General features: G+C 42.9%; 1 protein-coding gene across 1 annotated transcript in view; it reads right to left on the bottom strand.

Moving 5' to 3' along the window:
• LOC124034872 (SH3 and multiple ankyrin repeat domains protein 2-like) overlaps positions 1-27842 on the bottom strand; it is a 177076-nt gene that overhangs the window by 66410 nt on the left and 82824 nt on the right. The window contains 2 exon segments of the mRNA XM_046348281.1: positions 3460-3542; positions 14905-14986. Coding sequence (XP_046204237.1) covers positions 3460-3542; positions 14905-14986 — 165 coding nt within the window.

Here is a 27842-nt window from a genome sequence, read left to right as displayed (position 1 = left end):
TATTGAATAAATAATTATAATTATTTATTTAATAATAGTAATGTATTTATTTAAAGGGGGAGATCCTCCTAACTGTTGTGTTTGCCCGGTTTATCAAAAGTTTTGGAAAAACTCATCTTGATGTCTATAGTATTCTCTCTAGTATGCAATCTGGTTTTCGCTCAGGTTATGGATGTATCACTGTAACCTTAAAATGTCAATGATGTCACCATTGCCCTTGATTCTAAGCAATGTTGTGCTGCTATTTTTATTGACTTGGCCAAAGTTTTTGATACGGTAGACCATTCCATTCTTGTGGGCCGGCTACGAGAAGCTCTCTGAGAAGCTTTGGCCTGGTTTGCTTACAACCTCTCTCAAGGAGTGCAGTGTATAAAGTCAGAACATCTGCTGTCTCAGCCACTGCCTGTCACCAAGGCTGTACACCAAGGCTCGATCCTAGGCCCCACGCTCTTATCAATTTACATCAACATCATAGCTCAGGCAGTAGGAAGCTCTCTCATCCATTTATATGCAGATGATACAGTCTTATACTTAGCTGGCCCCTCCCCAGGATTTTGTGTTAAACGCTCTACAACAAAGCTTTCTTAGTGTCCAACAAGCTTTCTCTTCCCTTAAACTTGTTCTAAACACCTCCAAAACAAAGTTCATGTGGTTTGGTAAGAAGAATGCCCCTCTCCCCACAGGTGTGATTACTACCTCTGAGGGTTTAGAGCTTTAGGTAGTCACCTCATACAAGTACTTGGGAGTATTGCTAGATGGTACATTGTCCTTCTTTCAGCACATATTAAAGTTTCAGGCTAAATTCAAATCTAGACTTGGTTTCCTCTATCGTAATCGCTACTTTTTCACCCCAGCTGCCAAACTAACCCTGATTCAGATGACTATCCTACCCATGCTAGATTACGGAGACTTAATTTATAAATCGGCAGGTAAGGGTGCTCTCAAGCGGCTAGATGTTCTTTACAATTTGGCCATTAGATTGGCCACCAATGCTCCTTATGGGACACATCACTGCACTCTATACTCTTCTGTAAACTGGTTATCTCTGTACACCCGTCGTAAAACACAGTGGTTGATGCTTATTTATAAATCCCTATTAGGCCTCACACCCCCCTATCTGAGATATCTACTGCAGCCCTCATCTTCCACATACAACACCCTTTCTGCCAGTCACATTCTGTTAAATGTCCCCAAAGCACACCCATCCCTGGGTCACTCGTCTTTTCAGTTCGCTGCAGCTAGCGACTGGAACGAGCTGCAACAAATACTCAAACTGGACAGTTTCATCTCAATCTCTTAATTCAAAGACTCAATCATGGACACTTTTACTGACAGTTGTGGCTGCTTTGCATGATGTATTGTTGTCTCTACCTTCTTGCCTTTTGTGCTATTGTCTGTGCCCAATAATGTTTGTACCCTGTTTTGTCCTACTACCATGTTGTGTTGCTACCATGTTGTGGTCATGTTGTGTTGCTACCATGCTGTGCTGTCATGTGTTGCTATCTTGCTATGTTGTTGTCTTTAGGTATCTGTTTATGTAGTGTTGTGTTGTTTCTCTTGTCATGATGCGTGTTTTGTCCTATAGTTTTTATTACATTTATTTTTAAATAAAATAAAAAGGCCTCCGTCCCCGCAGGAGGCCTTTTGCATTTTGGTAGGCCGTCATTGTGAATAAGAATTTGTTCTTAACTGACTTGCCTAGTTAAATAAAAGTTCAATGAAAAATAATAAAATAAAAAATAGGCTACAGTCATAGAGCCTCCGTATGGGGCAAAAGTTAGATGTTAATCATTACATTTACATTTACATTTAAGTCATTTAGCAGACGCTCTTATCCAGAGCGACTTACTAATTGGTGCGTTCACCTTATGACATCCAGTGGAGCAGCCACTTTACAATAGTGCATCTAAATCTTTTAAGGGGGGGGGGTGAGAAGGATTACTTACTCAATGAAAGATGCAATTAAAGTGATGGAATTAAAAGTTAAAGGAGAAGAATAGGCTACAATTACCAAGAGCCAACAGGTAGGCTGCTACTTTATATTCTGAATGGAGTTGTTGTTGTTTGTAACTGTGTAAGATGAGAAAGCACTTACTTCCTCAATTAGCCAGCGCTAGCTAGCTAGCAAGCTTAACTAGATTCAGTCATGACAGGTACTCAGAATCATAATGGATGATAAATAACTTAGCTATGGCAGCTATTAGTTTAATATAGCGCATCGGCTTGCTTGGTTGCTGTCTCTCCCTCCCTCCTCCCGTGTCACTCACTCACACTCAAAGTAGCCTACACACACAGTATGGCCCCTGCTATAGCCTCACCTCTCTCTACCCCCTCTTCCTTACACTTGATCAACTCTAGATAATAAAGAAGTTTAAAAATGGACTCTTCTACCGCTTCTCTCACTCGGATCGGGTCTGGATCCGACCAGGTCTATACGGAACAGATCTAGTTGTCCTCGGGTCCGTTCGGAACAGGTCTCTATATTTAAAAAATGAATTTATGCAAATCATGTCCAGATGGGAAAGCCCCAGGTCCATTTCGGAACAGGTCCAACAATTTGGACCCATGAGGGCCTCTGTTCTAGAGAGGTGGACAGAGGTGCAGTTAGTCTTTGTGTGTGTGTGTGTGTAAGTGTGATTATGCTTTTTTTGCAAACATTCTATCCCTCTGTGTGTGTGTGTGTGTGTGTGTGTGTGTGTGTGTGTGTGTGTGTGTGTGTGTGTGTGTGTGTGTGTGTGTGTTTCTACTTCAGTTATGATGGTGTCTGGCTGGCTAGACATTGACAGACAGACAGACAGACAGACAGACAGACAGACAGACAGACAGACAGACAGACAGGCAGGCAGGCAGGCAGGCAGGCAGGCAGGCAGGCAGGCAGGCAGGCAGGCAGGCAGGCAGGCAGGCAGGCAGGCAGGCAGGCAGGCAGGCAGGCAGGCAGGCAGGCAGGCAGGCAGGCAGGCAGGCAGGCAGGCAGGCAGGCAGGCAGGCAGGCAGGCAGGCAGGCAGGCAGGCAGGCAGGCAGGCAGGCAGGCAGGCAGGCAGGCAGGCAGGCAGGCAGGCAGGCAGGCAGGCAGGCAGGCAGGCAGGCAGGCAGGCAGGCAGGCAGGCAGGCAGGCAGGCAGGCAGGCAGGCAGGCAGGCAGGCAGGCAGGCAGGCAGGCAGGCAGGCAGACAGACAGACAGACAGACAGACAGACAGACAGACAGACAGACAGACTCATATATACTCATAAGTCGTTTACATTATACAGTAGGCTACAGGCAACTGACATACAGAGTGGAGGGGTTCCTTTGGTTACTTCAGGTGGGAAGTACAATGTTAATATCTTTAAAGTTTTATCATATAGACATATAAGATACATAGGCTGTTATTATCGTGTTTAATGTGCAGTGCCTACATATACCGTAACCATGAGAAAGGGATATGGAGAAGGGGGGAGAGACCAGGGTAGCATCTTACCTTTGGCCCCTCGCAGCACGAAGCCGAAGCCTTCATTCTCCTTCTTGGTCAAGACCACCGTCTTCTCCTCGACCACGCAGTCGCTGTGGAGAAAATGCCGCGCAAAGCGCCCGTTATTACAGCCCATCATCCGCATCACGGCCACAGCCGCCCGCCCTGAGTGCAGGTTCATCGCCGTAAGCTACTCTGGGCAGCCCCCGAAGGAGGGGCTCCTTGCTTCGGCCCCTTTTAGCTCAAATGAAGTGCATGACAACGCTGGCAGTGGCAGTCCCGCGCCCGCATCTCCAGAAAAGCCGACGCTCCTCTCCTCTGCGGCCGAAAACCACTCCGGGGAGCGACAAGCGGAGGCCGGAGATGGCGACGAAGTCGAAGCGTGACGTCGGATAGAAGCAGCATTACCGACTAAATAAATGATGATGAAAGCGTGGCTTGGCGCGGAGGAGAGGGGGAGAAAAGGAACGGAGGGTGGCAGGCAGTTAGGAGTCCTGGGCGAGGAGTGCGCGCAACGAATGAGATAAGATAAAGAGAGAAGGGAGAGCGTGACCAGCATGGCAGTGCGCGGGCACGAAAACAGGAGGCCATGCATGAGTGATTGACCCTTTCACTCGAGTCGGAGAGGTGGGTGTCCTCCCACTCAATGGCGTGGGATGGCGGTGGGTGACACAGAGAGGGACGCAGCCCGCATGCGCTTGCATTACATTTTTCATTCATGTAATGCAAGGCGACAGATGCGCCCAAGCAAGGTGACGAGAGAAACGGAGAGGGAAGGAAAGATATTCAGGTAATTATGTTGCTTTCAGTTTCATTGCTGTGTTTAAAAAAAAACATGGATGGGGCTTTGATACAGTTTTTATATAAATATATTTTTTTGTTGAATCCTCTTTCCCCAGCCTGACTCCAAATGCGATTGGGCACAAAGGTGATAACTCCAACCTGTATGCTCATACTCCCAAAACAGAAGGCCACCACGTCAGTCACAGCCACATTCAATCAAGCTGTTCAATTCTCAGACACCTTTTCACCTCTATAACATCCAGAAAGAAAAAAAAACATCTACAAGCAGCAATGCTGTGGTCCAAGCAATACAGCCCCACCAACACCACAGTAGGCCTACCAGGCTACCAGTAATACAGTTATATACCCTTTCTTTACCTGCCACATCTGCAGCTTGAACCTTCCAGTCGATATACTTAAGGCACACAGACAGTGTGACTAGCGTGGCATGCTCATTTGCTAAAGTTTATATGCCACGAGAGCTGGAATTAGTGGGGAATGAAAGGCACCTATTGAACTTTGACTTGGCAGTAAACACTTGTCACAACCTCCCTCATCTTATCCTCCTTTCACTCCATGGCCACCTAATGTGTGTGTGTACTCTACCATAGCAAATGAGGGGGCGGGGGGGGACGGACAGTCAAATCCACCCAGACAGTGGATGAGATGTGAGACACAATAAACAGGGATGGTGAGGGATGAGAGGAGAGATAGAGAGCTGCAACTGCCTTCCTAGCAACAGAGCAGAAAATGCAGAGTTGCCTTAGCAACACAATATGTATATTTTTTTTTAAAGGACAACATCCTGGTTATATTATTATTGTTATTATTATTGTTATAATAACACCACGCTTGTATTCAAAAACGTGTATTCAAAACACCCAGTCACTTTAGCTTGTCAGGATAATCAGCAAAAACAACAACACAATAAGATCACACATTGAAACAGCACATGAGGTTATCGCCCATGGCCTGTCAAGACATGGAGTCAGGAGGTCAAAGACATTCAATCGCACCGTTTATCACCTGAAGCATCGCTGCTTTGTTGATTTACCCACGTCCCATGGTTTGACAGGGGAGAGTGGGCATGTTATCGATAGAGTCATCTTTACCCATCCACCAGAGTGACAATAACAGATGCAAGTGTCAAAACGTGGACAATGTGGGGCCAGAGGATAAACACACAATAGACTTCTGTGGGATATCAATGCATGGTAGTCCTGGTGATGTGACCACTGCACTCATTCAAATGTCTAACCACATGACCGGTATTGATTTGTAGGCTTTTTTTAATGGATTTTTTAATTGATTGTGGTTCTGTCTTTGAGCTGTTCTTGTTTATTAATGTTCTGTATCATGTCATGTTTCATGTTTTGTGTGGACCCCGGGAAGAGTATCTCCTGCTTTTGCAACAGCTAATGGGGATCCTAATAAAATAAATACCAAAATACCTGATTTGCCCTTTCCTGTTACAGACAGAGACATGTATGTATAGGCTAGATATGTGTACATATGGATTTACACTGAGTGTACAAAACATTACGGACACCTGCTCATTCCATGACATAGACTGACCAGGTGAATCCAGCTGACAGCTATGATCCCTTATTGATGATACTTATTCAATCCACTTGAATCAGTGTAGATGACTCAATATAAGGACGGTGTTCCTAATGTTTGGTACACTCAGTGTATACAGCTATCTTTACAGGCTATTTTTGGTTCCTTTTGTTTTTCCTCTTTCCTGTCCCTGACGTTGACATTGTCAACAAATCTCAGAAAGATTCCTTTCTCTGCCGGTTGACATTTGGCGCCTTTTTTTCCCCCTGTGCCCGTCGGCCAGGAAATTTCTTGGCTCATGTAAAATTAAATCTCCTTCTGTCTGTTAAAAATCTATTATGAATCTTTAAAGAGTAAAAAGGGCCTTGGTGTCTCTGCCTAAAGAAAATAGAATTAGAAGCATTTTTTTAAAGTCCTACTTCAACTTGGGATACAGATAATAGTAGCTTAGTAGTCAGGATGGAATGCCATGTTATTATAGGCTATTCAATGATGGCCACTTGCCACATTCAGTTGTTCACCTTGACCTACTGTATGTGTATTTACAGTGCATTCGGAAATTATTCAGACCCCTTGACTTTTTCCAAATTTTGTTACGTTACAGCCTTATTCTAAAATATTGAATACTGAAAGGTTGCAAGTTCAAACCCCTGAGCTGACAAGGTACAAATCTGTCGTTCTGCCCCTGAACAGGCAGTTAACCACTGTTCCTAGGCCGTCATTGAAAATAAGAATTTGTTCTTAAGTTCTTAACTGACTTGCCTAGTTAAGTAAAGGTAAAATAAAAAATAAAATAAAAACAAGCTTGTCACACCTGTATTGGGAGTTTCTCCCATTCTTCTCTGCAGATCCTCTTAACCTCTGTCAGGTTGGATGGGGAGCGTCGCTGCACAGCTATTTTCAAGTCTCTCCAGAGATGTTCGATTGGGTCACTCATTCAGAAACTTGTCCCAAAGCCACTCCTGCGTTGTCTTGGCTGTGTGCTTAGGGTCATTGTCCTGTTGTTCCCAGTATGAGGTCCTGAGTGCTCTGGAGCAGGTTTTTTTCATTAAGGATCTCTCTGTACTTTGCTCCGTTCATCTTTGCCTCAATCCTGACTAGTCTCCCAGTCCCTGCCGCTGAAAAACATCCCCACAGCATGATGCTGAAACCACCATGCTTCACCGTAAGGAATGTGCCAGGTTTCCTCCAGGCATGATGCTTTGCATTCAGGCCAAAGAGTTCAATCTTGGTTTCAACAGACCAGAGAATCTTTTTTCTCATGGTCTGACAGTCCTTTAGGTGCCTTTTGGCAAGCTCCAAGCGGGCTGTCATGTACCTTTTACTGAGAAGTGGCTTGCATCTGGCCACCCTACCACAAAGTCCTGATTGGTGGATTGATGGATAGATGGTTGTCTTTTTGAAAGGTTCTCCCATCTCCTTGGAAGAACTCTGGAGCTCTGCCAGTGTGAATATCGGGTTCTTGGTCACCTCCCTGAACAAGGCCCTTCTCCCCTGATTGCTCAGTTTGGCCAGCTCTAGGAAGATTCTTGGTGGATCCAAACTTCTTCCATTTTAGAATGATGGAGAATGCTTCAGAAATGTTTTAGTACCCTTCTCCAGATCTGTGCCTCAACACAATCCTGTCTCTGGGCTCTACGGACAATTCCTTCGACCTCATGGCTTGGTTTTTGCTCTGACATGCACTTTCAACTCTGAGACATTATATAGACAGGTGTGTGCCTTTCCAAATCATGTCCAATCAATTGAATTTACCACAGGTGGACTCCAATCAAGTTGTAGAAACATCTCAAGAATGATCACTGGATGTCATAAGGTGAATGCACCAATTTGTAAGTCGCTCTGGATAAGAGCGTCTGCTAAATGACTTAAATGTAATGTAAAATGTAAATGATCAATGGAAACAGGATGCACCTAGGCTCAATTTCGAGTCTCATAGTAAAGGGTCTGAATACTTATGTAAATAAGGTATTTCTGTTTTATTTTTTTATTACATTTCTCAAACATTTTTTAAACCTTGTTTTCACTTTGTAATTATGGTGTATTATCTGTAGATTGATGAGGATAAAAACAAAATCTATTTTAGGCTATAACGTAACAAAATGCCCAAAAGTTCAAGGGGTCTGAATACTTTCCGAATGCAATGTATATCATCCAAAGGAAGGTGTGTGTGTGTGTATTATAGGGAAAGACAGAGCAAGAGAGAGAAAAGATTGCGATACTTGACAGAATATATCTGGTTGAGTTAGGGACATTCGAAAATGATTAGGAGAAGAGGGGTCCAACTGAAGTTGTCATGAATTTTTACCCCTTGCCCAACATAAAAAATATTTTCACCCCTTGTACTTGAACAAAATTACATTACCCTCCCCCTTTGTCGAATTAACTTTATAATGATTATGACAACAATAACTGCCTTGGCAATAGTGTACCAACCCTGTGTTTCTAAGCAAGGATATGGACTCTGCCACTTGAACATGGTTTTGTGGCACAGTTGATGCCACGCTGGGCTACGGGCTAGAAGATTGAGGATCCACACACCACTGCTTCGGGCGAGCTCACTCTCCCTACTATTTTCATTACAATATGTTGTTCAAAGTGGTTAGAGAAGCTAATGAGAGAGAAATAATGGAGGCTACCAAAAATATTACAAGATGATTAAATGACAGGAGCATTTGCTTCAGTTCCTCCCATTTAATAAGATAGGAAATACAAAACTGGCACCTGTCATCAGTCCTCACACATATATTGGCAAGAAAAGTATGTGAACCCTTTGGAATTACCTGGATTTCTGAATAAATTTGTCATCAAATGTGATCTGATCTTCATGTAAGTCACAACAATAGACAAACATAGTGTGCTTAAACTAATAACACACAAATTATTGTATTTTTATTGTCTATATTGAATACATAATTTAAACATCCACATTGTAGGTTGGAAAATGTATGTGAACCCCTTGGCTAATGACTTCTCCAAAAGCTAATTGGAGTCAGGAGTCAGCTAACCTGGAGTCCAATTATTGACACAAGATTAGAGATGTTGGTTGGAGCTAGTAGTTAGAGACTTGGACTAGTGACCGGAAGGTTGCAAGTCCAAACCCCCGAGCTAACAAGGTACAAATCTGTTGTTCTGCCCCTGAACAGGCAGTTAACCCACTGTTCCTAGGCTGTCATTGAAAATAAGAATTTGTTTTTAACTGACTTGTTTTCTCACACACCTGGTTCTCATTCCCCTCATTATGTGTTGTGTATTTAACCCTCTGTTCCCCCATGTCTTTGTGTGGTATTGTTTATTCTGTTTTATTGTATGCGCATGTTAGTCTATTGCGCTGGGTTATGTTAACCCGTGTTGTTATTTCGTGTTCATTGTGCTGTGTGCTTTTGGTTCGCCTAAATAAAAGGCTCCGTTTGCTACCCAATATCTGCTCTCCTGCACCTGACTCCCTTACAGCTATTTACGCATACCTGACACACTGTATATTCTAAAAAAACAAACATTTTTCATAAGAAACTAGCTCCCTGGTATACAGAAAATACCCGAGCTCTGAAGCAAGCTTCCAGAAAATTGGAACGGAAATGGAGCTACACCAAACTGGAAGTCTTCCGACTAGCTTGGAAAGACAGTACCGTGCAGTATCGAAGAGCCCTCACTGATGCTTGATCATCCTGTTCCAACTTAATGGAGGACAATAAGAACAATCCAAAATTAATTTCATTGATACTGTCGCAAAGCTAACTAAAAAGCAGCATTCCCCAAGAGAGGATGGCTTTCACTTCAGAAGTGATCAATTCATGAACTTCTTTGAGGAAAATATCATGATCATTAGAAATCAAATTATGGACTTTATGGACTTTAAATCTGCGTATTCCTCCAAAGCTCTGTTGTCCTGAGTCTGCACAACTCTGCCAGGACCTAGGAACAAGGGAGACACTCAAGTGTTTTAGTACTATATCTCTCGACACAATGATGAAAATAATCATGGCCTCTAAACCTTCAAGCTGCATACTGGACCCTATTCAACTAAACTACTGAAAGAGCTGCTTCCTGTGCTTGGCCCTCCTATGTTGAACATAATAAACGTCTCTCTATCCACCGGATTTGTACTAAACTCACGAAAAGTGGCATTAATAAAGCCTCTCTTGAAAAAGCCAAATCTTGATCCAGAAAATATAAAAAACTATCAGTCTATATATCAAATCTCCATCTCAAAACATTTTAGAAAAAGCTGTTTGCCAGCAACTCACTGCCTTCCCGAAGACAAACAATGTATACGAAACGCTTCAGTCTGGTTTTAGACCACATCATAGCACTGAGACTGCACTTGTGAAGGTGGTAAATTACCTTTTAATGGCGTCAGACCGAGGCTCTACATCTGTCCTCGTGCTCCTAGAACTTAGTGCTGCTTTTGATACCATCGTTCACCACATTCTTTTGGAGAGATTGGAAACCCAAATTGGTCTACATGGATAAGTTTTGGCCTGGTTTAGATCTTATCTGTCGGAAAGATATCAGTTTTTCTCTGTGGATGGTTTGTCCTCTGACAAATCAACTGTCAATCATCGTGTTCCTCAAGGCTCCGTTTTAAGACCACTATTGATTTCACTATATATTTTACCTCTTGGTGATGTCATTCGGAAACATAATGCTAACTTTCACTGCTATGAGGATGACACACAGCTGTAATTTTCCATGAAACATAGTGAAGCCCCAAAATTGCCCTCCCTGGAAGCCTGTGTTTCAGACATAAGGAAGTGGATGGCTGCAAATGTTCTAATTTAAACTCGGACAAAGCAGAGATGCTTGTTCTAGGTCCCAAGAAACAAAGAGATCTTCTGATGAATTTGACAATTATATTGGTGGTTGTATAGTTATCTCAAATGAAACTGTGAAGGACCTCAGCATTACTCTGTACCCTGATCTCTCTTTTGACAAACATATCAAGACTGTTTCAAGGACAGTTTTTTTCCATCTACGTAACATTGCAAAAATCAGAAACTTTATGCCAAAAATTATGCTGAAAAATTAATCAATGCTTTTGTCACTTCTAGATTAGACTACTGCAGTGCTCTACTTTCCGGCTACTCGGATAAAGCACTAAATAAAGTTCAGTTAGTGCTCAACACGGCTGCTAGAATCTTGACGAGAACCCCAAAATGTGATCATATTAGTCCAGTGCTAGCCTCGCTACACTGGCTTCCTGTTAAGCCAAGGGCTGATTTCAAGGTTTTACTGCTAACCTACAATGTATTACATGGGCTTACTCCTACCCATCTTTCTGATTTGCTCCTGCCCTACATGTACGCTATGGTCACAAGACGCAGGCCTCCTTACTGTCCCTAGAATTTCTAAGAAAACAGCTGGAGGCAGGGCTTTCTCCTATAGAGCTCAATTTTTATGGAATGGTCTGCCTTGTCAATGTGAGAGACGCAGACTCGGTCTCAATCTTTAAGTGTTTATTGATGACTCATCTCTTCACTAGGTCCTATGATTGAGTGTAGTCTGACCCAGGAGTGTGAAGGTGAACGGAAAGGCACTGGAGCAACGAACCCGCCCTTGCTGTCTCTGCCTGGCCGGTTCCCTTCTCTCCACTGGGATTCTCTGCCTCTAACCCTATTACAGAGTCACTGGCTTACTGGCTTACTTCCATGCCATCCCTAGGAGTGATGCATCACTTGAGTGGGTTGAGTCACTGACGTGATCTTCCTGTCCGGGTCGGAGCCCCCCTTGGGTTGGGCCCGTGGGTGAGATCTTTGTGGGCTATATTCTTCCTTGTTTCAGGAGTTGGTGGTTGAAGATATCCCTCAAGTTGTGTGGGGGCTGTGCTTGGCAAAGTGGGTGAGGTTATATCCTGCCTGTTTGGCCCTGTCCAGGGGTATTGTTGGACGGGGCCACAGTGTCTCCCGACCCCTCCTGTTTCAGCCTCCAGTATTTATGCTGCAGTAGTTTATGTGTCGCGGGGCTAGGGTCAGTCGGTTATATCTGGAGTATTTCTCCTGTCTTATCCGGTGTCCTGTGTGACTTTAAGTATGCTCTCTCTAATTCTCTCTCTCTTTCTCTCTTTCTTTCTCTCTTTCTCTCTTTCTTTCTTTCTCTCGCTCAGAGGACCTGAGCCCAAGGGCCATGCCTCAGGACTACCTGGCCTGATGACTCCTTGCTGTTCCCAGTCCACCTGGCCATGCTGCTGCAGTTTAAACTATTTTGCCTGCGGCTATGGAACCCTGACCTGTTCACCAGACATGCTACCTGTCCCAGACCTACTGTTTTCAACTCTCTAGAGACAGCAGGAGTTGTATAGATACTCTGAATGATTGGCTATGAAAAGCCAACTGACACATACTCCTGAGGTGCTGACCTGTTACACCCTCGACAACTACTGTGATTATTATTATTTGACCCTGCTGGTCATCTATGAACATTTGAACATCTTGGCCATGTTCTGTTATAATCTCCACCCGGCACAGCCAGAGGAAGACTGGCCACCCCTCATAGCCTAGTTCCTCTCTAGGTTTCTTCCTAGGTTCTGGCCTTTCTAGGGAGTTTTTCCTAGCCACCGTGCTTCTACACCTGCATTGCTTGCTGTTTGGGGTTTGAGACTGGGTTTCTGTACAGCACTTTGTGACATCAGCTGATGTAAGAAGGGCTTTATAAATACATTTGATTGATTGATCGTCTTGACATTTCAGTTATAGACTATCGATCATGCCTCCTCTTTTATTAATGAGACGGAGTCCAGACATAACTACACTACTTTAGGAAACTTTCTGAACTCACACACACACCCATCAAAATGACCCATCAATCAAAGCTACCAGCTCATCTCAAACACAAGAGCAAATCACATTTCTCCTTTCCTGAAAATCTATCCTATTAAAACCCAGGCCTACCTTTAAATCCTGGCTGTAGGTTATCAGATAGTAGACTACATTAGGATAATGCTAAAACAATGTACCTATCAAATGAATTAAATTAATTGACATGGCAGGTTTAAAGGGGATTGGGAGAGAGACATCTATGCAATAGTAGTATATGAAGATGAAAATGACAACCATAAAAAAATGGAAACAACATGCAACCTTTCCATATCTACATTTTTGTGAAGCAATTGGTGCTTAAATTGACACCACATTTAAAATTTGAATGAGTGTAGGCTTATACGATATCTAAGTCTGTGTACCCACTTACCGATATGTTCAAACTTTTTTGTTGTTGTCTGTCTTGCATATTCAATGTGATAGTTTACCAAGGCCGAATATACAGGCTAGAATACACATTATGCATTAATAGGCATATATAAATTAAATGGTGAATGTAAATCGGGGGGGAAATACACTATACTCTCCACTGTATTGTAGTGTGCCCAATAAAAAACAAAACAACCCTCCCCAAAGCAAAGAGAAAAGTTGCATCCCCCTTCCCTATTTTGGTCCTCCACAGTAATTTTCGAACGGTCTCTTATGGGAGATATGCCTATATCACAATACATGCTGTGGGTAGTGGTCTAAAATGGACTGTAATGGTCTAGCTATAAAGGTCTATAACACTCTGTAGTGGTGTAATGGTGCATAATGGTCTGTGGGCACCACGCCGTGTAGCTGCATGCTTTGGTTTGACACCCAGCTTGCGTATTTTTTTATATATATATTTTTTATTGAACCTTTATTTAACTAGGCAAGCAGTAGTTGCTCTCTGCTCTGGTCTGTGATTTGTTTGGACGGGTTCCTAATGAATACAAGCTGGCCTGATCAAACACAGCTTAATAGCGTCCAGCGGCTTTCATATTCATGTATTGACAAGGACATTTGTCTCAGCCCACTGGGTTGCTGCAGCTAAATGAGATTTGAACACAACGAAGAACACACCCGAGTGACACGCTTGGCCCGGTGTGTTGTGTGTGTGTGTGTGTTGTGTGTGTGTGCGCCTATTGAAACTGAGGGGCCATGTGCCATCAGTGCTCCCTGAAGATTAGCTGCATGATGCTTCTATGTGTGTGTGTGTGTGTGTGTGTGTGTGTGTGTGTGTGTGTGTGTGTGTGTGTGTGTGTGTGTGTGTGTGTGTGTGTGTGTGTGTGTGTGTGTGTGTGTGTGTGTGTGTGTGTGTGTGTGTGTGTGTGTGTGTGTGTGTGTGTGTGTGTGTGTGTGTGTGTGTGTGTGTGTTTGTGTGTGTGTGCGCAGTAGTATAAAGTACATAAGTAAAAATACTTTAAAGTACTACTTAAGTAGTTTTCTTGGGGTATCTATATTTTACTTTTTTAGGAATGAAGTGAAGTAAAAGTAAAAGCTGTAAAAAATATCAATTGTAAAGTCATGTACTTTTTCTCCATACATTTTCCCTGACACCAAAAAATACTTGTTACATTTTGAATGCTTAGCATCACAGGAAAATGGTCCAATTCACCCACATATCAAGAGAACATCCCTAGTCATCCCTACTGCCTCTGATCTGGTGGACTCACCAAACACCCATGCTTCGTTTGTAAATGATGTATGAGTGTTGGAGTGTGCCCCTGGCTATCCGTACATTTTCAAAACAAGAAAATGGTGTCATCTAGTTTGCTTCATATAAGGAATTAGAAATGATCTCTACTTTGACTTTTAATACTTTAAGTATATTTTAGCAATTACATTTACTTTTTATGCTTAAGTATATTTAAAACCAAATACTTAGACTTAGACTTTAGACTTAGACTTACTTTTACTCAAATATTATTTTACTGGGCGACATTCACTTTTACTTGAGTCACTTTCTATGAAGGTATCTTTACTTTTACTCTTTTACTCAATAATACTCTTTTTATTGAGTAATTGTTCCACCACTGTGTGTACTGTCTTTCATGCTTGCGTGTGTGTGGACTGTGGAGGAATTACCTAGTGGTCAAATCCAACACCTTGGAAATTAAGCCTGTGACTGGGAGTGGATAAGACAACGGGAGAGAAGAATTAGAGGAGAAAAATTGAAGGATAACTTCAACTGAAAACGCGAAGAAAAAAACGAACCTCAAAACACTGCTCTGAGACACGCTACCACTTCACATAAACCTCCACTTAGCTTATCACCCTGTGTGTTGGTTTGTGTATGTGTGTTTTAGGACAGGCATCTGAGTAACCTTACCTGGAGGCGTCAAAGCTATCGTAGGACCCCACAGTGTAGTGTCGGAAGAGTTTCCTCCTGTCCGAGCGGTCAGCTCTTGTGTCTGTGGAAGAACAGAAGGACCAACGGTCATTGACCACATCAGTCACCGACCGCATGCATGGCTACAGAAATCAATTCATCAACAGTAATAGAAAGAAAGACAACAAACAGCAGCAACATGCAAACTGTGAAACTCCTGTACAAGAAAGTGCAGCTCTGCAATCCAATCAAATGTGCAAACAAACATAGACATATGGACACACTCCAGTTTTCATCCTAAGGGTACACAACGAATTACAAGTTAGAAATCGACCTCCAACCCCTACCACCCTATAGGCACTTCAAGTATATAGATCTGAAAGGATTGGATAAAGTGACAGTGACAACAACAAGCTGCAGAAGTGTGCACCACTGAAACACAAATAACTATCTCCTTTGGTAAAAAACAACAACAACCCTTAATTAAGCAATAAATCAACTCAAGCAACCAACAAGTGCGTGTACACACACACACACGCACACGCACGCGCACGCGCACGCACACGCACACGCACACGCACACGCACACGCACACGCACACACACACACACACACACACACACACACACACACACACACACACACACACACACACACACACACACACACACACACACACTTACCTCCAAAATGAACTTTCCTCCTGATAGAGGCAGTTTTTTCCATTTGCACTCCCAAATGTCTCTTCCCTCTTTCTCTCCCTCACTTTATGTCTTTCACATACACCTTCTCTATCACTTTCATTCTTTCAGACACTCTTTCTCTGTCTCTCCCTCGCTCTTCATATTTCTCTCTATCCCCCTCTCTCTCTCAGATGCAATCAGTGACAGGGACATGCCTTGAAAGCCCAGAAATGCCCAAATCCACAGTGTCTAGAGAAAAGCCGGAAAACCAGACAGGCAGTCGCACTAAGCGTTAAGGATTGAATCCGGGTTGAGCTCTGTGGTTACTGCTGAGAGGAGAACATAATGTAAAGGAGAAGAGAGATAATGAAGAGAGGAGGGAGGAGAAAGAGATAAATACTACATCACAACAGGCCCACTCCATAGCAACCACTGGTGTACTGTACGGAGTTTGTTTCCATGACCACCAATCAATGGAGAAGGTACATGACGTACATGTCTGGTCGCTGTGAAGGTTTCCTTAGTGTGTGTGCGTGTGTCTACATATCTGAATGTGTGGGTGTGCAGGGGGAGTGGTAGAGTAATTGAAGGGTGTGTGTGTGTGTGTGTGGGGAAGAGGGGGGATGGTTACGGTTTTGCTTACAGTTCAACGTGAAGGGGGGTCTTTGTTGACCTCCATTTCCCTGTTTTCTACTTTTCCTCCCCCATCCCTCCTTTGTTCCCTCCCTCCTACTGACACTAATCTCACGCAGTTTGGGGGAGTGGAAAGGACACAAAATGAGCAAGAGAAATTAAAGATTATTTATGAGTAATAAATCATCTTTGCAGGGCTTAAAGTATTTGAGGGATTACACAGCACAGGCAAGCCAACTATATGATTGAAGTTCTGAAACAAACAGAAACACAGACATGCCAATACGATATTTAATTGTCTTGCAAATGGAGGAGAAAATGAAAATACCCCGCCCCAAAAATGTAAATACAAAATAGAGAATAAGGACCTGTGTCTGTGCGGCGTTCTCTTTCTCAAAGAAACACCTGTGTGTGTGTGTGTGTCTTTCCCTCTGTTTTCCTCTCTTTCCACCCATGATGGCCAAGGGCGGACTTAGTGATTCGGATACCCCCAGGCAGACGCCAGTCTGAGCGCCAGTCTTTTTACTAAAGAAATTGTGTTAACCTAAGTAATTGTTTTGTTAAAATTAAATCTTCTTTCTTCCTTTTTCATTTCTCTGCCCTGCTCTGAAATTGTCACATGCTTCATAAACAACAGGTGTTGACTAACAGTGACACTTACAGGCCCAACCCAACAATGCAGAGAGAGAGAGAAAATACAGAAATAATAGAAAGGCAATAAAACATTATAATAAAAGTCATAATAAATACACAACGAGTAACGAAAACGTGGCTATATACACAGGCTACCAGTACCGGGTCGATGTGCAGGGGTACAAGGTAATTGAGGTAGAAATGTACATACTGTATAACTAGGAATAAAGTGACGAGCCAACAAGATAGATAACAAACAGTAGCAGCAGCGTATGTGATGAGTCAAAAAAGGAAGTGCAAAGAGGGTCAATGCAGATAGTCCGTGTAGCTATTTGGTTAACTTTTTAATATTATTAACTAACATTGTAACTAACACATGCCGTGAGGTAGCAGAGAGAACAGTCTATGACTTGGGTGGCTGGAGTCTTTCACAATTTTACATTTACATTTACATTTAAGTCATTTAGCAGACGCTCTTATCCAGAGCGACTTACAAATTTTTAGGGCCTTCCTCTGACACCGCCTGGTATAGAGGTCCTAGATTGCAGGGAGCTCAGCCCCAGTGATGTACTGGGCCGTACACACTACCCTATGAAGCACACCTTGCGGTCGGATGCCAAGGAGTGGCCAGAACAAGCGGACATGCAGCCAGTCAAGATGCTCTCAATGGTGCAGCTGTTCAACTTTTTGAGGATCTGAGGGCCCATGCCAAATCTTTTGAGCCATCTGAGGGGGAAGGTGCTTCGTTGTGCACTCTTCACGCCTGGGTTGGTGTATGTGGACCATGATAGATCCTTAGTGATGTGGACACCAAAGAACTTGAAGCTCTCAACCTGCTCCACTACAGCCCCAACGATGTGAATTGGGCCATGCTCGGCCGTCCATTTCCTGTAGTCCACGTTCAGCTCCTTTGCATTGCTGACGTTGAGGGAGATGTTGTTGTCCTGGCACCACACAGCCAGGTCTCTGACCTCCTCCCTATAGGCTGTCTCATCGTCATCTGTGATCAGGCTTACCATTGTCGGTGTCATCAGCAAACTTAATGATGGTGTTGGAGTTGTGGAATCTCAGTCGAGAGTGAACAGTCAATACAGGAAGGAGCTAAGCATGCACCCCTGAGGGGCCCCCGTGTTGAGGGTCAGCTTGGTGTATGTGTTGTTGCCTAACCTCACCACCTGGGGAGCGGCCCGTCAGGAAGTCCAGTTGCAGAGGGAGGTGCTCAGTCCCAGGGTCCTTAACTTAGTGATGAGCTTGGAGGGCACTATGGTGTTAAACGGTGAACTGTAGTCAATAAACAGCATTCTCACATAGGTGTTCCTCTTGTCCAGGTGAGAGAAAGCAGTGTGAAATGCAATATAAATTCTGTGGATTTGTTTGGGTGGTATGCGATTTGGAGTGGGTCCAGAGTGTCTGGGCTGATGGTGTTGATGTGAGCCATGACCAGCCTTTCAAAGCCTTTCATGGCTACAGATGTCATTTAGAAAGGTTACCTTGGCGTTCTTGGGAACATGGACTTACAATATGTAGGCTTTACAGGCTGCGTCAGGTAGAGTTTGAAAATGTAAGTGATGGTCTGAGTGTGGTCTGAGTTTGCGCATGGTCTGAATATGCGTCCTGAAAATCCGTCTGGCCGTGTGAATGTTAACCTGTTTAAAGGTGTAGCTCGGACACGGAGAGCATGGTCACACAGTCCTCCGGGACAGCTGGTGCTCTCATGCATGATTCAGTGTTGCTTGCCTCGAAGCAGTTGCTGACACTATAGATGTTAGCTACTACAGTGACTGAAATGAGTTTCAGAGTGGGTGGAAAGGAATAAGTTAGTCCTAAATATTTCTAAAACGAAAAGCATTGTATTTGGGACAATTCATTCACTAAACCCTAAACCTCAACTAAATCTTGTAATAAATAATGTGGAAATTGAGCGAAGTTGAGGTGACTAAACTGCTTGGAGTAACCCTGGATTGTAAACTGTCATGCTCAAAACAATAGCTAAGATGGGGAGAAGAATGTCCATAACAAATCGCTGCCCTACCTTCTTAACAGCACTATCACTATCAATTGGAAATGATGCAGACAATTACATTGATGGAAGCTACTCGCTATCTGCAATATTAAAGCTGATCTACCCCCTACAAAAAAACAGCACTATCAACAAGGCAGGTCCTACAGGCCCTAATTTTGTCTCACTTGGACTACTGTTCAGTCGTGTGGTCAGGTGCCACAAAAATGGACTTCGGAAAATTGCAATTGGCTCAGAACTGGACTGCACGACTAGCCCTTGGATGTACACAGAGAGCGGATACTAATAATATGCATGTCAATCTCTGCTGGCTGAAAGTGGAGGAAAGATTGACTTCATCACCACTTGTATTTATGAGAGGTATTGGCATGTTGAATGCACCGAGCTGTCTGTTTGAACTACTGGCACACAGCTCAGACACCCAAGCATATACCCCCACAAGACATGCCACAAGAGGTCTCTTCACAGTCCCCAAGTCCCGAACAGACTATGGGAGGCACACAGTACTACATAGAGCCATGACTACATGGAACTCTATTCCACATCAAGTAACTATTGCAATATTGTTATGTTTTAAAAATTGTATAAACTGCCTTAATTTTGCTGGACCCCAGGAAGAGTAGCTGCTGCCTTGGCAGCACCTAATGGGGATCCATAAGAAATACAAATACAAATTAATGTTATTGCAACGTTTCCATGAAACGTGTCTAGAACATAAATATCTTATGTTCTGAGAATGTGTCAACCATATTAGCCAGCCTGCCAGCTTAGTGGAGCCTGCCATTAGCACTGTCAGTGTAGTCAGCTCAGCTATCCCCATTGAGACTGTGTCTGTGCCTTGATCTAGGTTAAACATGGCGGTGTTCGCCAGCAATCTCACTGGAATAAAGACCTCCTCCATTCCTGCCATTTTTGAAAGAGATTGTGATATCTCACATCTCAAAATAGGGCTACTTAATGTTAGATCCTTCACTTCCAAGGCAGTTATAGTCAATTAACTAATCACTGATCATAATCTTGATGTGATTGGCCTGACTGAAACATGGCTTAAGCCTGATGAATTTACTGTGTTAAATGAGGCCTCACCTCCTGGTTACACTAGTGTACATATCCCCCGCGCATCCCGTAAAGGCGGAGGTGTTGCTGACATTTACGATAGCAAATTTCAATTTACAAAACAAAAATGACGTTTTCATGTTTTGAGCTTCTCGTCATGAAATCTATGCAGCCTACTCAATCACTTTTTATAGATACTGTTTGCAGGCCTCCTGGGCCATATACAGCGTTCCTTACTGAGTTCCCTGAATTCCTATCGGACCTTGTAGTCATGGCAGATAATATTCAAATATTTGGTGACTTTAATATTGACATGGAACCGTCCTTAAAAAGCCTTCGGAGCCATCATTGACTTGGTGGGTTTTGTCCAACATGTCTCTGGACCCACTCACTGTCACAGTCATACGCTGGACCTAGTTTTGTCCCGTGGAATAAATGTTTTGTATCTTAATGTTTTTACTCATAATTCTGGACTACCGGACCACCATTTTATTACGTTTGCAATCGCAACAAATAATATGCTCAGACCCCAAACAAGGATCATCAAAAGTCATGCTATAAATTCTCGGACAACCCAAAGATTCCTAGATGCCCTTCCAGACTCCCTCCACCTACCCAAGAACGTCAAAGTACAAAAATCAGTTAACCACCTAACTGAGGAACTCAATTTAACCTTGCACAATACCCTAGATGCAGTCGCACCCCTAAAAAACATTGGTCATAAGAAACATGGTATACAGAAATTACCCGAGCTCTGAAGCAAGCATCCAGGAAATTGGAACGGAAATGGTGCTACACCAAACTGGAAGTCATCCGACTAGCTTGGAAAGACAGTACCGTGCAGTATCGAAGAGCCCTCACTGCTTCTCGGTCATCCTATTCCAACTTAATTGAGGAAAATAAGAACAATCCAAAATGTATTTTTGATACTGTCGCAAGGCTAACTAAAACGCAACATTCCCCAAGAGAGGATGGCTTTCACTTCTGCAGTGATGAATTCAGTAACTTCTTTGAGGAAAAGATCATGATCAATGGAAAGCAAATTACGGACTCCTCTTTAATTCTGCATATTCCTCCAAAGCTCAGTTGTCCTGAGTCTGCACAACTCTGCCAGGACCTAGGATCAAGGGAGAGACTCAAGTTTTTTAATACTATACCTCTTGACACATTGATGAAAATAATCATGGCCACTGTCACGTTCTGACCATCGTTCGTATGTGTTTTCCGTGTTTTAGTGTTGGTCAGGACGTGAGCTGGGTGGGCATTCTATGTTGGATGTCTTGTTTGTCTATTTCTATGTCTGGCCTGATATGGTTCTCAATCAGAGGCAGGTGTTAGTCATTGTCTCTGATTGGGAACCATATTTAGGTAGCTTGTTTTGTGTTTGGTTTTGTGGGTGATTGTTCCTGTCTCTGTGTTTGCACCAGATAGGACTGTTTAGGTTTTCACTTTTCTTGTTTTGTTTAGTCTGTTCATGTATAGTCGTCTTTATTAAAACATGAATAACCACCACGCTGCATTTTGGTCCGCCCCTCCTTCAGATGTAGAAAACCGTTACAGCCACTTAAGCTGCATACTGGACCCTATTGCAACTAAACTACTGAAAGAGCTGCTTCCTGTGCTTGGCTGCTGACCTATGTTGAACATAATAAACGGCTCTCTATATCTACCGGATGTGTACCAAACTCTCTAAAAGTGGCAGTAATAAAGCCTCTCTTGAAAAAGACAAACCTTGACCCAGAAAATATTTTCAAAACGAATTGGCCTATATCCAATCTCCCATTCCTCTCAATTTTTATTTGAAAAAGCCGTTGGCAGCAACTCACTGCCTTCCTGAAGACAATCAATGTATACGAAAGAGAGATTGGAAACTCAAATTAGTCTACACGGCCAAGTTCTGGCCTGGTTTAGATCTTATCTGTCGGAAAGATATCAGTTTGTCTCTGTGGATGGTTTGTCCTTTTAGGACCACTATTGTTTATTGTTTTCACTATATATTTTACCTCTTGGTGATGTCATTCGGAAACATAATGCTAACTCTCACTGCTATGCGGACGACACACAGCTGTACATTTCAATGAAACAATGGTGAAGCCCCAAAGTTGCCCTCCCTGGAAGCCTGTGTTTCAGACATAAGGAAGTGGATGGCTGCAAATGTTCTAATTTTAAACAGAGATGCTTGTTCTTGGTCCCAAGAAACAAAAAGTCTTCTGTTGATTCTGACAATTAATCTTGATGGTTATATAGTCATCTCAAATAAAACTGGGAAGGACCTCGGCATTACTCTGGACCCTGATCTCTCTTTTGACAAATATATCAAGACAGTTTCAAGAACAGCTTTTTTCCATCTACGTAACATTGCAAAAATCAGAAAATTTCTGTCCAAAAATGATGCAGAAAAATGTATCCATACTTTTGTCACTTTTAGGTTAGTCTACTGCAATGCTCTACTTTCTAGCTACTCGGATAAAGCATCAAATACACTTCAGTTAGTGCTAAACATGGCTGCTGATCATATTATTCTAGTGCTTGCATCTCTACACCAGTGTCCTGTTATGGTAAGGGCTGATTTCAAGGTTTTACTGCTAACCTACAAAGCATTACATGGGCTTGCACCTACCTATCTTTCTGATTTGGTCCTGCCGTACATACCTACACGTACGCTACGGTCACAAGACGCAGGCCTCCTTACTGTCCCTAGAATGTCTAAACAAACAGCTGGAGGCAGGGCTTTCTCCTATAGAGCTCCATTTTTATGGAATGGTCTGCCTATCCATGTGAGAGACGCAGACTCGGTCTCAACCTTTAAGTTTATTGAAGACTCATCTCTTCATTAGGTCCTATGATTAAGTGTAGTCTGGCCCAGGAGTGTGAAGGTGAACGGAAAGGCACTGGAGCAACGAATTGCCCTTGCTGTCTCTGCCTGGCCAGTTTCCCTCTTTCAACTAGAATTCTCTACGTCAAATCTTATTACAGGGGCTCGGTCACTGGCTTACTGGTGCTCTTCCATGCCATCCCTAGAAGCGGTGCGTCACTTGAGTGGGTTGAGTCACTGACAATCTCCTGTTTGGGTTGGCGCCCCACCTTGGGTTTGCTGTGGGGGAGATCTTCGTGGGCTATACTCGGCCTTGTCTCAGGATGGTAAGTTGGTGGTTGAAGATATCCCTCTAGTGGTCTGGGGGCAGTGCTTTGGCAAAGTAGGTGGGGTTATATCCTGCCTGTTTGGCCCTGTCCGAGTGTATCGTTGGATGGGCTCACAGTGTCTCTCGACCCCTCCTGTCTCAGCCTCCAGTATTTATTGTGCAGAAGTTTATGTCTCGGGGGGCTCGGGTCAGTCTGTTATATCTGGAGTATTTATCCTGTCTTATGATTTCTCTAATTCTCTCTCTTTCTTTCTTTGTTTCTTTCTATCTTTCTGTCTTTCTTTCGGAGGAGGAGGACCTGAGCCCTAGGACCATGCCTCAGGACTATCTGGCCCGATGACTCTTTACTGTCCTCAATCCACCTGGTCATACTGCTGCTCCAGTTTGAACCGTTCTGCCTGTGGCTATGGAACCCTGACCTGTTCACCATTACATTACATTTAAGTCATTTAGCAGACGCTCTTATCCAGACATGCTACCTGTCCCAGACCTGCTGTTTTCAACTCTTTAGAGACAGCAGGAGCGGTAGAGATACTCTGACTGATCGGCTATGAAAAGCCAACTGACATTTACTTCTGAGGCGCTGACCTGTTGCACCCACAACAACCACTGTGATTATTATTATCTTTGAACATTTGAATATCTTGGCCATGTTCTGTTATAATCTCTACCTGGCACAGCCAGAAGAGGACTGGCCACCCTTCATAGCCTGGTTCCTCTCTAGGTTTCTTCCTAGGTTCTGGCCTTTCTAGGGAGTTTTTCCTAGCCACCGTACTTCTACACCTGCATTGCTTGCTGTTTGGGGTTTGAGACTGGGTTTCTGTACAGCACTTTGTGACATCAGCTGATGTAAGAAGGGCTTTATAAATACATTTGATTGATTGATGTTCTGTGTATGTATGGTGGGACATTTTTGTAATATTCTCCTAACCATCAGCAAACTGGACATATGAATGTTCTTGCAACATTCCCATGAAACGTATCTAGAACATTAATATCTTATGTTGTGTGAACATGGCAACCATGTTCTGTGTAGGTTTGGTGGGACGTTGATGATATATTCTCCTAACACACAGAAAACTGGACACATGAATACTCTTGCAACATCCCATAAAACATGTCTAGAACATGGTTGTATATTCTGAGAACCTTGTAACCACGTTCTAAGATCATTTATGCTTGACATAAAGGGAATGTTCTCATAACTTTAGCACCAAAACATGCTAAAAAGTTTCTTAGAAGGTTTTTGCTAACATAGATTGAGTTTTCCTCTAACTAATGGAAAAAGTTAGGGAACATTGAGAGTAACATTACAAAAAGATTCTCTCTCCCTAGAATTTTAAGCTGGGCACTTACTGATTTGCCAATATAAAAACTGTCCCCTTTAAAAATACTACTAAGTAAGTACATGTAGTACATGTAGGTAAAGAAGACAATCAGACAGACTCAATCTTCACACTTTCAATTCCTGCTATCCATGCATTCGCAATGAACATGTGCAAGGCCCAGTCTTGATGAGACTGCCCCTCCGAGGGTTTGTACTAGCTAGCTATTTCCATACTGTGTTCCCCTTTTCTGACAGGCATTCTTTGGGGCAGCCCTAAGGTACTTCTGATCTGGCAATGTGTGAAACGAGTTCTCTCTGCCAACAGCTCCAGGGCTGGTTCGAAAGGGGTGTCGCAGGGAAGGGGTGAGAACAACCAGACAGGAAAAAAGGGGCATGCTGCGCCCCATCTGCCAATATATATATACAGTAACAGTCAAAAGTTTGGACACACCTACTCTATATTGTAGAATAATATCACATATTTAGAATCATGTAGTAACCAAAAAGTGTTAAACAAATCAAAATATATTTTGGCTGCAATTTCTGAGGTGCAGTTAACTCTATTGAACTTATTCTCATGCAGCAGAGGTAACTCCGAGTCTTCCTTTCCTGTGGCGTCCTCATGAGAGCCAGTTTCATCATAGCACTTGGCTGACCTTGGCTGACCTTCATGTCTTAAAGTAATGATGGGCTGTCGTTTCTCTGCTGCTTTTGCCATAATATCGACATAGTCTTTTACCAAATAGGTATATCTTCTGTATACCACCCTTACCTTGTCACAACACAACTGATTGGCTCAAACACATTAAGAAGGAAAGAAATTCCAAAAATGTACTTTTAACAAGGCACACCTGTTAATTGTGCATTCCAAATGTCTACCTCATGAATCTGGTTGTGAGAATGCCAAGAGTGTGCAAAGCTGTCATCAAGGCAATGGGTGGATACTTTGAAGCATCTCAAATATAAAATATATTTCCATTTTTTAAAACACTTTTTTGTTTACTAAATGATTCCATATTTGTTATTTCATAGTTTTGATGTCTTCACTATTATTTTACAATGTAGAAAATAGTAAAAATAAAGAAAAACCCTTGAATGAGTAGGTGTGTCCAAACTTTTGACTGGTACAATATACAGTGCCTTCGATAACGATTCAGACCCCTTGAATTTTTCCACATTTTCTTACGTTACAGCCTTATTCTAAAATTGATTAAATCTCCACACAATACCCCATAACAACAAAGCAAAAATAGGTTTTTAGAAATGTTTCCAAATTTATTACAAATCAAAAAATATCGGAAATATCACATTTACTTAAAAGTATTCAGGCGCTTCACTCAATACTTTTTTGAAACACCTTCGGCAGCGATTACAGCCTCAAGTCTTCTTGGTTATGACCCTACTAGTTTGGCACACCTGTATTTGTGGAGTTTATTCCATTCTTCTCTGCAGATCCTATCAAGCTCGGTCTGGTTGGATGGGGAGCGTTGCTGCACAGCTATTTTTCCAGATATGTTTGATCTAGTTCAAGTCCGAGCTCTGGCTGGGCCTCTCAAGGAAATTCAGATTTCACTCCTGCATTTTCTTGGCTGTGTGCTTAGGGTCGTTGTTCTGTTGGAAGGTGAACCTTCGTTTGAGGTCCTGAGTGATCTGGAGCAGGTTTTCATCAAGGATCACTTTGTACTTTGCTCTGTTGATTAAGATGTGCAAAAGAACACAGACTCTGGACAGAGGAACTCTGCCTAGAAGGCCATCATCCCGGAGTCTCCTCTTCACTGTTGACATTGAGACTGATGTTTTGCTTTTTTAGTCAGTAAAACAGTTTTCAGCTGTGCTAACATAATTGCAAAAGGGTTTTATAATGATCTACAAGCCTTTAAAAATAATAAACTTGGATTAGCTAACACAACGTGCCATTGGAACACAGGAGTGATGGTTGCTGGTAATGGGCCTCTGTACGCCTATGTAGATATTCCATAAAAAATCTGCCATTTCCAGCTACAATAGTCATTTACAACATTAACAATGTCTACACTGGATTTCTGATCAATGATATGTTATTTTAATGGAGAGAGGCAGAGAGAAGGAGCCAGGAAGGGTAAGACATTATGCATTTTGTATTATGCAATTATGCCAACAAAGCATAATTTAATAGAATTTAATTGAGAAAGAGACAGAACAAATAAAAGAAAACAGAGGAATATTGACATCGACAGAGAGCGAGTAAGATGACAGAAAGTGAGGGAGAGTGGGCATAGAGAGAATAAATGGGCCAGTTGAAAGAGAAGGGGTTGGAGCGTGATGTGTTAATTCCCCTGCAGCCCAGAGGACATCAGAACACACCTGATTTATCAGCACAGCGCTTCGCCTGCCAGAGAGAAGAGAGAGACCGGGCCCATTCACATGGAGCACATGTACCAGAGACAGAGGCTAACACAACTCACTGCCTGCCTTGACATCACTTCACCTAGTACATTTAACCAACACTGAGTCTGAATGATTTTTTATTTGAACCTTCATTTAACTAGGCAAGTCAGTTAAGAACAAATTCTTATTTACAATGACAGTCTACCCCAGGCAACGCTGGGCCTATTGCGCACCACATTATGGGACAGCCAGATGTGGTACAGCCTGGATTTGAACCAGGGACTGCCTCTTGCACTAAGATGCAGTGCCTTAGACCCCTGCGCAACTCGAGCCCCTGAAAATTGGAATTGGACTGTTAGTGATCCTTTGCTATGGCTAACAGTAGTGAATTGCAGGTTAGCTCTTGCTAAGACCATTCCAGTGCTATGGGTAGCACAAAACAGAGCAATGATTTCTGTTATGTTTACCGAACTATGGTTAGCAACACAATAACTGATCTATCACAGAGATTGATGGCTAATGTGGTTATTGACCAAACGCATGGGAATGGGAAGGAACCCAAGTATCCAGAAATGATTATGGTTATCAGCAATAGGATGACAACCATAACATACAAGAGTGATGTCACACGTGTGCCAGCGTATAATACCCAGAAGACCCCTTGCTTTAAAGGTCATGAGGCAGATCATACTGTACAAAGATATCCAAGGGCCTTTGATGACACAGCAGTGAACACACACACAGTAACATACTAGCTCAAAGCCCAGTAGCAGTGCATTGGTAAAATCACTGGGGAAGCCAAGTCAGGGATAAAAAGCCATATTACAGCCTGTTTGTAATGTTAATTGCACTATTTGCTCTATTAAACTGTTTGTTTATACCAGTGGAGGCTGCTGCAGGGAGGACGGCTCATAATAATGGCTGGAATAGAGTCAATCGGATGGTATTAAACACATCAAACATGTGGTTTCCATGAGGTTGATACCATTCCATTGACTCCATTCCAGCCATTATTATGAGCCGTCCTCCCTGCAGCAGACTCCACTGGTTCATATGCCTTGCTACCGTGGTAATAT

The sequence above is a fragment of the Oncorhynchus gorbuscha genome, linkage group LG05 (assembly GCF_021184085.1).
Source record: "Oncorhynchus gorbuscha isolate QuinsamMale2020 ecotype Even-year linkage group LG05, OgorEven_v1.0, whole genome shotgun sequence".
NCBI lineage: Eukaryota > Metazoa > Chordata > Actinopteri > Salmoniformes > Salmonidae > Oncorhynchus > Oncorhynchus gorbuscha.
Note: the sequence above shows the minus strand (reverse complement) of the source record. Positions and strands in the feature narration are given on the sequence as shown.